This window comes from Hydra vulgaris, chromosome 12 (genome assembly GCF_038396675.1).
Source record: "Hydra vulgaris chromosome 12, alternate assembly HydraT2T_AEP".
NCBI classification, from domain to species: domain Eukaryota; kingdom Metazoa; phylum Cnidaria; class Hydrozoa; order Anthoathecata; family Hydridae; genus Hydra; species Hydra vulgaris.
In genome coordinates, this window is record NC_088931.1 from 76,733,571 (window position 1) to 76,747,169 (window position 13,599).

General features: G+C 26.8%; 2 protein-coding genes across 5 annotated transcripts in view; one reads left to right on the forward strand and one right to left on the reverse strand.

Moving 5' to 3' along the window:
- Nucleotides 1-11,014, forward strand: part of LOC100202599 (pre-mRNA-processing factor 40 homolog B) — a 70,969-nt gene extending 59,955 nt beyond the window's left edge. The window contains exons 22-24 of one of the 4 annotated variants that reach the window (XM_065814504.1): nt 5,672-5,698; nt 9,817-10,006; nt 10,801-11,014. In XM_065814504.1, coding sequence (XP_065670576.1) covers nt 5,672-5,698; nt 9,817-9,966 — 177 coding nt within the window. In that variant the 3' untranslated portion in view covers nt 9,967-10,006; nt 10,801-11,014. The remainder of the gene's footprint in view (nt 1-5,671; nt 5,699-9,816; nt 10,007-10,800) is intronic. The other 3 variants (XM_065814502.1, XM_065814505.1, XM_065814503.1) reach the window with 3 other exon arrangements.
- LOC101240236 (dnaJ homolog subfamily C member 22) lies at nt 10,972-12,288 on the reverse strand. Its single transcript, XM_065814506.1, has one exon. The coding sequence runs from the start codon at nt 12,196-12,198 to the stop codon at nt 11,104-11,106; it is 1,095 nt and encodes a 364-aa protein (XP_065670578.1). The 5' UTR covers nt 12,199-12,288; the 3' UTR covers nt 10,972-11,103.
- Nucleotides 12,289-13,599: the final 1,311 nt, after the last annotated feature.

A 13,599-nucleotide genomic window follows, 5' to 3' on the forward strand; every position in this document is an offset into this window, starting at 1 on the left:
AATGCAAGAAAAGTCATCAAGGTGTAATGACTTGCTTCAACTCATTAAATAAGATGTCATAAAAAAAAAATTTATGTTGCAGTGCATATGTGCAAAATTTATTGACAATTTTTTTCCCTTTTTGTTTTTTATTTCACAAACGTATATTCTTTTTGTTTAGTTGAAAAATTAAGTTCAAATTCCTTTTTTAATTAATCTTTTATTTTCTTCAAGTTTTTTAAACCTTTTTATTATTTTTATTTAAGAATAAAGAGCCTGGAGTATTAAGAACTATAAAGATTTAGGTAGGGTGAGAAAAAATAAACAATGATTAGAAATTTCTTTTTATGGTATCATACAGTAGTACTTCTAAGTTTAATACTACTGCTTAGCTCATATTAATGTAAAAAAAAGTTTAATATTTTTTAAACTTTCTGGTGAATCTTTTTTTTTTCTTCAAGTTTTCACAATTAAATCTTTTAGGAAGGTAAAAATGTTTTTTAGAAAAAGTTTTATTTAAAGTTTATTATAGTTTTTAAACGTTTTTGAAACAGGTTTTGAGAATACAGGTTTTGAAAATAATTATTAGTAAGTTGTAAAATTGTTAGTAAAGTATCTTATTTTTATTTTAGTTATAAAATAGTTAAAGAAATTATAAAATATTAGGCTATCATGAATTGAGTAAACATTCTAACAGATTTTAAATCAATTTTAAATTTTTTGATTTTATATAGTTATTATTATGATTCTTTTTGATTTTTTACGGCCTTTTTATAATTTCTATTTTTTACTACCTTATATTGTTTGCAATTCTCAAAACTCTCTTTTTAATAGAATGGCAATGGAGACAATAAAAATTGTTTTGCAAAAAATAAATTTGTTACTTTAACATGTCAAACTTATTTTTTTCAAAGTTAACACATTAAATCAGTTTAGTTAGTTTCTTATTTCTTATTTTGTGTGCAAAAAATTGATGTGAAATTTTCACATTTTAGTAAAATGTATAGGTTTCTTTTTAGTATTTGATTTTTAAATTATTATTTAATAAAAAGTATTTGTTTTAAGGTAAGCGCATTTTATTTTGTAAAATTTTCACTTAATGCAGTAAAATGATTTCACTATTCAAAATTTTACTCCTTGTTTTGTTAGCACAAGTATTTTTTTGCAATCAACATAATTAATTACTTTATTAAATGAAATATAAATGAAGATAAATTTTCATAATATAACTAAATGTAATTAAATTGCTCCCAGCCTCTCCATTATAAAAATCACAAAAAAGGGTTTGGTGTTCAGTAAAAATTTGCTAAAATATTTGGTCAGCACCAAACCAACTAAAACCTAGACTCCGAAACATGAACCTCAACAAAAGATTAAGTGCAATAATCCCTGAGACATGGGCCAAAGTTGAACTTCCAGAGTCTGGATTTAAACCTCAAACCTTTTGGTTGTGAGCCAAAAAATTTACCACTCATCTACTACCACATAAATTAAAAAAAATTGTTTTTCTAAATAATAAACTTATGATTTTTTTTTTTTTTTTTATAACCTATAACAGATGCAGAAACAACTTTTTAAAAAGAAAGTGTTGCCTTTTGACTTTAATTGTTAACTTTGGCAAGTAAATTTTTTTTTCTTTGTTTAAAAGATTTTGAAAAGTTGTGAGACAAAAGTTTTATTGTTAAAATTAAATGTATACTTTTGTTGTTAAAATCAAACACGTGCTTTTTATTAAATTATTTTTCATACTAAAAGAAAATAACTTTATTACAAAAAAAAAAATTTGTAATTGCTTAATAAAAATGTATTGCGAAAATGAAATAAAATAAAACTGTAAAAATATAATTTAAACATTAAAAAACTTGAGCTTAATGATGCTAGCATTCAATTTGCTGTGCAATCAATGTTTTTTTCGGAAAGCTAAAATTATTCAGTCTTCTATCAAGTTCAAGTAATCATTTGATATTGCTTTTTCAATGAACTTGATAAGATTTTAAATAGATTTTTTAAATAAATGGCTTAATGATGTTGGCTTGCAAACGTTTTTTGTGTCTGCTTTTATTTTGTCGTGTCATTGAACCTGTTGTTTTTTCAAGTTGTTCAAATTATATATAGCTTTTCACATTAAGATATATTTATACATGAAATTATTTCAATTCAAATCTGAAAAACTAATAACTCAGGTTTATTAAGACTGATAACTAAAAACAATATCAGCAAAAAAAAAATAGTGCTAAATGTTTATAATTGGTTACTAAAAAATTAAAAAGTACTAAAAACGTTCACAATAATTGTTTTATTAAACTGAAAGTTTAACTTATTTCAATGTTTCATAACTTATTTGAAAGTTTAACTTATATCAATTACAGAAACTGCAGGATTTTATTGGTTTTCCTATTTGATGTACACCAGAAGATCTTTTTCACTGGTTTCTAGAAATATTTAGAAAAATGATTAATTTAATTAGATAAATAAATAGAAATTGCTTCTTTTAGTGCCGTTTTAAATCCTAATTTATTTTTTAATTTTTTATTAGTTTTAATTTAATTGTGGAATGCAGTAATGATTCTATCAATCAAACTTTTTCCCATGTTTGTTGTTTCTCAACGTTTATATTTAACTAGTTGTTTAGTTTTTTTAATTAAAATGTTTTTTTACGTCTTAATTAAAACACAATATATCAAGTTTTGACCAAAAAAATCAAAACAGAGAGGTCTAAAAAAAAAGTAGCTTCAAAGTTAAAAAATTTAGTTAAAACGAAAAAACAACAAGTTTTCATATAGAAACCTAAAGTCTAAATTTCTTTTAAATATAAAAATGCATTGATTTTCAATAAAAAAAACTCCTTTGAACATAGATTCAAATTCATTAATTTAAGATTCTCATTGCAAACCATAGTCTTGTGTATTACTTTAAAGTAGTTTTAGGAGTTGAATTCTGGTTTTGATAAACGGAATCAGAAAACATAAACAATGTGCTGAGCAAATTACAATATCTTCTATTATGTTTATCAATTAAACTTTTAGAGCTTGATATGATTGAAGGAACCAGCAGTGATATATCTAGGCCTATTTACATATTGTTGATTAAAGCATTAATAAGATATACTTTTTAAAAAAATTGTTTAAAAAGTAAAAGAATATATATAAAACTTTATTAAAAATTTGTAACCAAGATTGCAATTCAAAACACTAAGGAAGAGCAAGAGAGCGATTTGACGAAGTTCAAAATTAATCTTCTCTTGCTCTTTGAGAGGGTAAAGGTTTGCGCTGAAAAATGGTAAGCTAAAGGGCAAACAAGTTATTTTAAATTGTGTTTGTAAATAAACCTTGAACAAATTAGTTTGATGGGCTAGAATTGATTTTTTTTTTTTCGGTTGCGTATTTACTTTTCACATTTTTTACAAAAGATGATAGAATGGCTTTTTTAAAAAAAGATTATGTATAGTCACTACCTGGGTGTTGTGCAGTATTTCAGGAGTTAGTACAAAATTTAGTTGTTGCAAACTAAAAAAGTATGATGAGTTAGTGGTATACTGTTTGTAAATCATTTGGAAACTTAATGAACACTGCAAGATTAACTGGAACACTCCTTTTTTGTACCATATGTTTTGTGAATGACTAAGTGCAAATTTCTTATGTGCAAACTGACATAAGTGCAAAGCAGTTTCAAAAACTGGCACAAGTGCGAACTGACATAAGTGCGCCAAAAGAATTTGCAAACATTGGCATAAGTGCGAACTGTCTTAAGTGCGAACTGTCATAAGTGCAAATCAGTTGCAAAAGCTATAATAAGTGCGAATCGACATTTGTGCCTCAAATAAATTTACAAACATTGGCATAAGTGGGAACTGGCATAAGTGCGAAGCAGTTACAATAACTGGAATAAGTGCAAATTGGCATAAGTGCACCAAATAAATTTACAAACATTGGCATAAGTGTCATATGCCAATTTAATTTAATTTATTTGCAATTTTATTCAGCGCAAATTTATTCAGTTTTTGTAACTTCTTTGCACTTATGCCAATGTTTACAAATTTATTCACTGCATTTATGCCAGTTCGCACTTGTGCCAGTTTTTTAACTGTTTCGCACTTGTGCCAGTTTTTGCAACTGCTTTACACTTTTGCCAGTTCTCACTTATAAAATTTGCCTTTATTCAGCCTGTTTTGCAAAGAGCTTTGAGTTCATTGAGTTATAGAACAACCATGTTAATGGCACCCCACACCATTTTTGTCTTTCCTCTCCCCCTAGTATTTGCAGGTTATACTTTTGTTTGTTTTATTCTTGTTTTGTAAAAGCACCTGATACTCTAAATAAAGAACAAAGTATAGGAAAAATAGTGGCAAAAAATGTGAATTTTTAGCATTTTATTTACCATTTAGCTTTTTTAGAAAAGTTTTCCCAGATCTATCAATGATAAAGAAAAGTTTAGAATTCAAAGTAGAGAAACAAATAAATAAAAATAATATAAAAATAAATAAATAAAATAAATAAATAAAAGGAATAAGAAAATTTTAAGTGCAATGATCAAAGGCTTTGTAACAACTACTTTTGCTTAGAACAAAAGCATTTGCTTTAAAGGATACTAATTTTGCAGTTAAGTATATACCTGTAAATGGTTTACAAGATCTTAGAAAATCTAAAATAGAAGGCTAATTGATTATGGTATCATTTATAGATATATGCTGTTGTTTGAGTTTTAAATGACTAGCCAGTGCAAATGTGTTTTAATTGAGAGTATGACTTTTATCAAGAAAGAAATATATCTTTGGATTATAACTAGACAGAATATTAATGAAAATTTAACAAAAATTCCAAACATAGTTTATCTGGTGAGCTTTATTAATATGATTAGCTAATTAATGAATAGTAATAATATAGACAAGTAATAATATACAACTCATAATATTTCAGTCAGCTTAATTTAAAATAAATTTAATTAAATTGGCGGAAAAAATTTTTAAATCCCTACTATAAAAACTAAACAAGTCTTTATATTAGTTAAATGATGCTGTTGTTACTTAACTTATGTTTAACTTAACTTAAACTATGTTTGAATAAAGATCATGGAACAGTTTTAAAATGTTTAACTGAAAATAACATTTTTTGATGCTTGTTCTTATGTGTTTAAAACTGAAATGTCTGTTTTGCATTTATAAATGTGATTCTTTAAAGAAGTCTTTAACAGTTTTCGTTAATAAGTGTTAAATGTCAGTGTTAAGTAATAGTTATTAACTTGACTCTTTTTTGCTATTTTACTTGATTATATTTTAAAAAAAGAACCATCTGTCAAGTAATGCTAAAATTTAGAAGACAAAGTTGTCATAACAATTTGCACAATTTAATAATCATTTTAACAATTTGTTTAAAAAGTTTTGCAGTCATCGCAGTTGACAAAAATCTACAAAATTATATTCATCTTATTCTAACAAAGTAAACAAAAAATCTGAAAATTAAACATTCTGTTATGTTGTTGTTTACATAAACTTTTGTTTAGGTTAATTTATAGCATAATAGAATGTTATGCTATAAATTACATAAAAGTTTAATGAGTTCAAACTGCTGTTGTTTAAAAAAAAACATCTATGGTTTTCCTAATTTGGCTAAAACCAAGTTTTTGTATTGCTCAGCTTTCCTGTGTGGATTTACTGCGTTCATTAACTCCCACTCATTATCTTTTTTAATTTTAGAAATCAAAAAAGAAGAAACTACGAAATGTGAGTGACATTTTTTCTTCAGTTTATTGTGATAGCATTATTTTATAATTGAAAGTTGTTGTTGCACATAACAGATATTGAATATATTTACACAAGGCATGTGTGTAATGCATGACTCATGAAAATTTGTTTCCATATCAAAAATGATAAAAACTGCTTTTAACTTGAAAAATAGTTGCAAAAAAAAAAAAAAGTAAAAAATTTTATTGGATAGTTATTGACAGCTAAAAAATGGACTGCATAAAACATGAAGGTGATCAAACTTTAAACTCATTTGCAAATATGAATCAAAATGTTTAGAGAAAATGTTTTGTTTTTTTATTTTGAATATATTACAAGGATGTGAATTCCATCAATTTATTTATTTTCTACATAAAATTAAAATAACTTTCGAACATTATACAAATATTATGAGTATTACCCAAAGAGGTTGTCCACAAATTACATCACATGATAGGGGAGGGGGAGAGGTTAACGATTTTGTGTCAATTTGTTACAGGTGGAGGGTATGATTCAGTTTTGTGATGCAACATTTTTTTCCCTCGAGTTTCAAATCTAGAAAATCTTTTCTATTGATTGAAAGAGTGACAAGCCTAAAACATAAACCCTCAGTTGATGCACACTCTACTGTGGCTATTGCAAGGTAACATAAATTGTAATTGACTTTTTATAAACTGACTTGATTTTAGTCAATTCATGTAGAGTCCGCTTTGTCTACGGCTTTATGAGTCAATGATATAGCTGATATTTCATTGATGAAAAGATAAATAATAATATAATTATTAATTTAAAATGATAATATAATAATTATTAAACAACAATAATAGTTAATGTGCATTATCATTAAATATTATTATGTTAATATAACCTGCATCGTAAATTATTGCTAAAGAAGTTATTTAGATAATATATTTATTAAAAATTAAATATATATTCTTCTGTTATTTGTCTGGTAAGTCACTGTTAATTTAAGCAACTTTATATTGAACTTATAGTAGTACAAAAAACAATATATGTTCACTCCACTTGCTCCATACCTAATTAAGTTATTTGATGCATGTAACCAACTTCAATTACGGATCAGTCAATTGATGTATGCACTGATTATTAAGATATTATTCTGTGAAACCTTAAAAAGTATAAATAAAAATAAATATAGATATAAATAACAATAAAAACAGTTAAAACAACTTTCAAATAAAATACAAAAATTCTCTATAAGAGAGTTTAACACTTTACTTTGTTAGCTGCGCCTAAAATATGTATAAATATGGGCTTTTTCATCCATGGCTCTACGCCAACATATAGGTTGATATAAAAAATTAAAGTATTTAAACATTCTTTACATACAAGTTATAGTTTATTTGTGGACTATTAATTTGTATGCTCGTATTATTTAATATTGATTTGAAAGTTTCAAATTATAAGTAAATGATAATTGAAATTTATATTCATCAAAATGCATTCATTAGATAATAAAAAGCTTAGTTTTTAAAAGTATTTTAGTGCCTATTCCATAGTTCCAATTAAAATTTGCAAGAGTTAAAAGGTTTATGGCAATATACATTTGATATATGAATAATACTTTTATCGTGCACATTGCATCACTTGGTGTTCCTAACCATTTAGGCATTACTTTGTAAGTGGTTAAATGTTGTTTAAAAAAGTCCATCATTTAAAAAGAATTTCTAAAAAACTGTTGCACAAAAAAAATTAATTTATGAAATTTTTAATGAATTTTTGGTCAATAAAATTTAATAGTTTTTCTAAAATTAGTGAAAATGAGAAAACAACTGTCGAATTATCAATCCTTAAAGTATATTTATTTTTGCACCAAATGTTTTACTTTACCAGGATAAATTTATGAAGTTAAACCTATTGCAACATTAATAACTTTGAATTATTCCTTACTTTTGTTTTATATTATTTTTTATACCAAAACAGTTTAGTATCAAGTATGGCCATCAAGTACCTATCATTTATTTATTTTTATTATTATTGTTATTATGTTTTTTTTGCATAATTATTTTGTTAAGCAGGATTTGTTGCGAAAAAAGCATAATTTTTTCATCTTGATTAAAATGTTGACACAATTGCATCAATTATCAAAATTTGCTACTCAGTTGGAAGTATCCCAATTATCTGTACCTCGTTTTTTTTTTTTAAAACCCGCCATCAAAGTTGTATCCCGTGCACAAAGAAAAAAATAGGAAGAGCAATAAAACCAAACTTGATTAGCCTGAACCTGAAGTCATCACAGCATTGTAACAATTATAATCAAAAGTCATATATGAAAGTTATTTTGATATGGTACCTTTGAGTGACAAGAGTACCTTTGAGCTTTGCCAAACAGAAGAAAATTTGATAAGAATATACCCCTGAATTTTATATGGCACAAGATTGACTCTAAAACATCTATCTTCATTAATAGGTTGTATGTGTGTGGCAATACAAAGTGGCCAATGCTTTCTCAAAAAGAGAAGTAAAAAATGCTATCAAATACAGACAAGTATCAGGGGATCATCCATCATCTTCCATCATACAATAGCCTTAATGCAAAATAGTGCACCCTGCTAAAACTGTCATGGCATGGTTGCGAAGCAATAATATTAAACACATTTGTATGGCCTCCAAAATTCACATTTAAAATAAGTTATAAATCTGCTGTATATGTAGTAAAAAACAGAGTTGCTCTTGCAAAAATAACAACAGTTTAAAACGAGTTAGGTTGCTAGAAATAACTCCTAAATTGTGCCAAATGCAAAGATTCAATGCTGAAGTAGGTTTCTGATGTCTTGAAATGGAAAGGTTAAATTGTTAACTGTCGTCAGCTTTATTGACATTTCCTTCTATTTTATGTGTTATAGTTAGTCAACCATAAGATAAAGTTGTAGAACAAATGACTATTTCAAATTAACATATAATTTATTAAAATTGCTAAACTTTTAGGTGGCACTAAAACATTTAATCTTTATTTGCGTTTGCTATATATTGGTTATAACTGGTATTTATACAACATTTATTTGTGTTTACCGTTTTTATTATTTATATTGATATTAATCTTAATTTTGATAATCTTCTTGCTAAAAGAAGCTTCTTAAAAAGTTACATGTTGCCTGTCATTTTCTGGTTTAAGATTATGTTATCACTGTTTGATAAGTCGATATTTTTTTTATTTACTAGATTTACCTTCCCAACGCTGATGGGAAGGTGACTACATATGAGGAGGCTGCTATTATCATTTAATTGTTGTTACTTTTCGATAACGTCTACAACACAACCACGGTACTCTATAATACACCACATTATACCACAATACAATTTTTTGATGATTTCTGAATTTGATAGAATAGTAACTGAAATAGGATAAATAAAAAATATTTAGTAACTGAGTATGAAAGTCTGATTTTTGGTTTCGTCCAATCATGTAACTGAGTAAGACTGGTTAACTATATATGAATTTTGAACAACGTTTATCAGTGTCTAAAATAGAGCATGAACACAATGTGTACAACGAACTGATATGCATTTGTAAAAATATTTGAAATTGCATTATTTGCTTGTTCTTGTTTTCTTGTTTTGTTTTTTTTACTTGTGATTTCTTGATTCTATTCAACAAAGATTAATTTTAAAAGATTAAAAATATTAAAGGTTGCGGAGATAAAAACAAATCAATTTCTGCAACAAAATTGCACAAGTGTTGTACAACATTTCTATAGTTGTTTGAAAACTTTTCATCCGCCACTAAACCAAAAGCATAAAGCTAAACCTTTAACTTTCCAAATAGCTTGAAAGTATATATAATATATATGATATATATAATAGCTTAAAATGAATAGTTAAAACTTTTTCTATTGAAAAGATTTATTAAATGTCGCTTACGTTTAATTTTAGTAACCACTTATGTTATTTTTAAAATTGCATTGTATCTATACAAAATTACTGCTGTTTAATTAATTTGAACGATATCTTTAATATTTGTGTAGTTTTTGAAAATATTTTATACTTTTTTATACATACTAAATTTTATATTAACTATTTGTTTATGTTTAAAATACTTTTTATAGTAGACTTGTTTAAGATCCTCATGATTTTTCTTTTGAATTTTATATTATTAGTCTTCAATATCTGAGGAAGAAACCGAACCTGATACTCGAAAGAAAAAGAAAAAAGATAAACGCAAAGAACAATCCGATGACTCCGACGAAGGAGAAGGTAGCTCTCCTCCGCTGAAAAAAGAAAAAAGGAAAAAGGTGAAGAACACATAAAGGAACTAAAAAATAAAGCCCTTTAATGTTCATTACGGCGGTAAAATCTTTGGCTTCGATAATCTAGTTATTGATATTTGTCGTCGCTTACCTCGAAGTTCGTAGTTCTCATAAAATTTTTTGTTTCTACTCGAAATAAGCGGCGACAATTTTAAAATATCCTCATTTTTGAATACCTTTTGTTTCTGCTTTTAAGACTTTCACGCAGCACTTTCGTCAAAGTTCCATTAAAGGTCTTTTCAAATATTATTGTCTGTTACACGCGTTTTGTGTATTTTTAATATGACGTTGTATTTCAATTCTTATTTTTTGTATAAGGATTTCATATAACTTCATTTAGTTTTCTTTTAGTTCTGCTTGCAAACATGCCGCAAAATATTTATGAATTTGTTTTTAGATTTCTTTGTAGCAAAACTTTATTTCCCTTCTCTCTTTGCTTTATTTTTATTATTAGGATTTTTATTGTAGGATATGTTGGAGCCATATTCTTTATTAAAAAAATTATTCTTTCACACACACACACACAAATTTAAAACTAGGACAATCTGCTTATTGATATTTAATGGTCTTAATTTATTTTTTCTATATAAATAGTATTGTTGCTTTTTAATATTTTTTAGCAATGTTATCATTGAGCATTACTAGCAGACTAAAACATTTAAAAATTTGAAATAACAATTATCAACATTTTATTGGAAAAAAAAATTTCAATTATATTTTTTGTTTTTATTTTTACAGAGACATTTAATTGATTGTTATTAATAGCTTTCTTTAAATAAAACACAAATCTTTATATTAACTTTTTAGTGACATTTTTAACACGGTGTCTTTTAGGCTGAATGGGAGTCAGCAAGTGAAAGCGAAACTGAACTGCAAACTCGACGTAAAGAATTGTTACGCAAGCTTCGCGCTTCTGATGGTCATGAATCGAACGATTAAAGAAAATGTTATGGTTAAAACTACAATATAATTACAGGATATAAATATTATAAAATCAAAAAATGATTGTAAGTTTGTTGTTTTTATAATGCAATACTTTAAAAAACGACATTCGCAATTTTACAAGCTTAAAAAAGCAATAAATAGTCGAGATAAATGGTCGAGACAACATTAAAAGGGTACAAATTATCTAAACGTTTAAAATTCCGTTCTCGTTTCACTGTCTCTCGATTTAGTAGATTTTTTTCGTTTTGACAAAATTTCGTAAGCTTTTTGTATTTCTATAAAATTTCTCTGAGCTTCATCTTTTGTGTTGTCACTATGTCTATCGGGATGCCATTTAACTGCTAGCTTTTTATACGCTCTACGCACTTCTTCCTCGCTTGATTTATTATTAAGTCCTAATACTTTATACGCGTTTGTTTCTCCAGTTGGATCAAGTGCTTTTACAAGTTCTTCGTAGAAATCATTCCAAGTTTTATTCTTCGACTTGCTGTATATATCACTCATAGTTGACTTAAAATCTGTCCATGCTGGAGATTTAAAAAAGTGATTTACCGAATCTCGCAAGTATATTTTTTCACCATTTTCATAAGTAATTGATGCATTAAAAAAGAAGTAACTGCTCCAAAGTGCAAAAACAATAGCTGCCCCTCCACTTAATCGTGATATTCGCGTACTTAAATGTGTCTTTTTTGCGACATCTTGCTTGTACGAACGGTAATAGTTAAATACTAAAGCTGATAAAAAAGAACAGTACCAATAGCTGAGGCCTCCATCTTGAATGATATTAAATAATACAAAACAAACTACAGCTGCGATATACGGTTTTACGAAAGGACCTTTTTCTCTTCCAATGTTTCCAACTAAATAAACACCGACAGTTATCCCGATGCTAACTAATATCCCAAGTAAAAGAGATGGAGTTTTTTCTGGAATTGCAAAGTGCACCAAGTATCCGTACCAAACTCCAACAAGTATTTCTCCTAAAAACCTACTGGGATTAAAAGTTGGTGGCTTTTTGGCGAAGATTTTTTGTTTTAGTTGATGCATAAAAACATCCTCTCCATTCGCTTCTTCCACGTAATAAGGAATGCGCCATATATCTCTGACCCATCCTAAATAAAAATACCCGCCAAATGTTGACCACCAAATAAAAGCTTGACTGTCACGTCTCAAGTAAAAGTGGTGTAAACCACACCAACCGAAAAAAAACCATAGTAAATAAGTAATAAAAAGACTCTTCGTAGGGTATTTTGGTAATTCATCGTAGTCTTTGTATTCTTTTTTCATTGCAATAGGATTGTTTATAACTTGCGTTCAATAAATAAATTAAAATAAGAAAGCTTGCTGTTTATTTATAGCATGCTTTTTGTGCCATATATTCTTTTTTTAAAGTTTCTGCATGATAACTCAATGATCGTTTTAAACAACCATAAAGAAACAAACTTTCGATGTTTTTTCAAATGTTTGTTTGATAAAACATAATCATTTCTCTGACGCAACGTTAGCAATAGCTGTCTTTTAGCAACTAATCTGTTTTCGTCATTATTCAATATTAAAAATGCTTTAAAACTTTGTTTCCTAATAATATTTTAATTGTTGTGAATAATGCATTTTTTACTTACATTGCCCAAAACAAAACCCTATTTTATATTTGTTTTTTTTTTAATATTTTATATTTTGTTTGTTTTTTTAATATTTTTGTCGTTTTATAGCGAAAAAAAGATAGTAATATAATTGTAGATTCGAAATCTGCGTCCAAAATTATAATTTTTACTAATTATAAAAAAAAAGGAATTTCTTATAATCAATTTATTCGAGTAATATCAAAATGTCAATTCTTTAATTATCAAATGATAGACGTTGGGGCACAACCGTCCCCGTAACGTAATTGCTATATGAAAATAAAAGCGAAGTTAACAGTTTGTTTCAATAACCACATTATTAAGCTTTAAACTGCTGCAATTAAGAAAAAATTAACGGTTTTTGAAAATGTTGTTTCACAAAAATTAACCAATTTTTAGTTTTACTTAAAGGTTGTTCACCAACTGTGGTAAATAATGGCAGTGTGTTAAAAATTCGAAAAGTCTTCGTTTTTCTATAAGCATAACAATGCATATAGAAAAAATAAGGCTTATTTAAACTAATAATATTTTTTATGAAGTTTCCTTCTATTTTACAAGCTTTTATTTTTAATGGTTTTTGATCTTTAAACAAGATGAAGGAGGATCTTAAAGAAACAGTTTTCATAATGCTGAATCTAGATTAAATTTTTTTAATGAAATGATGATGCGCAACTTTTAAAATACTCAAGCTAATGTTCAAAAATCTTGTTGAAAAAAATATATTTGCAGGTTCATTGTGATTTTGCTATCATCAAACGTTTTGCCTAAAATTCTAATTCATAGTCAAGAAGATTGATCTGCTCATCATCATGTTTTAGCTAAAGCAAGGCTTTACGGCAGCAGTGAGTTTCTGTAACCGTTTCGCAATTAGTTTTATAGCGGCAATCAGAGCTGATTGCCTGGACTCCTAAAGCTTGGAATTTTCTATTTCTAGCGATACTGCACCTAAAGAATAAAAAAAATCTTGTATTTTAATTTATTTATTAAAATAGTCAATAAAACTTATACAAAAAAGTTTAGTATTGATGAAGGATAACAACTCTAGATTTTCCAATGCTGAAAATTG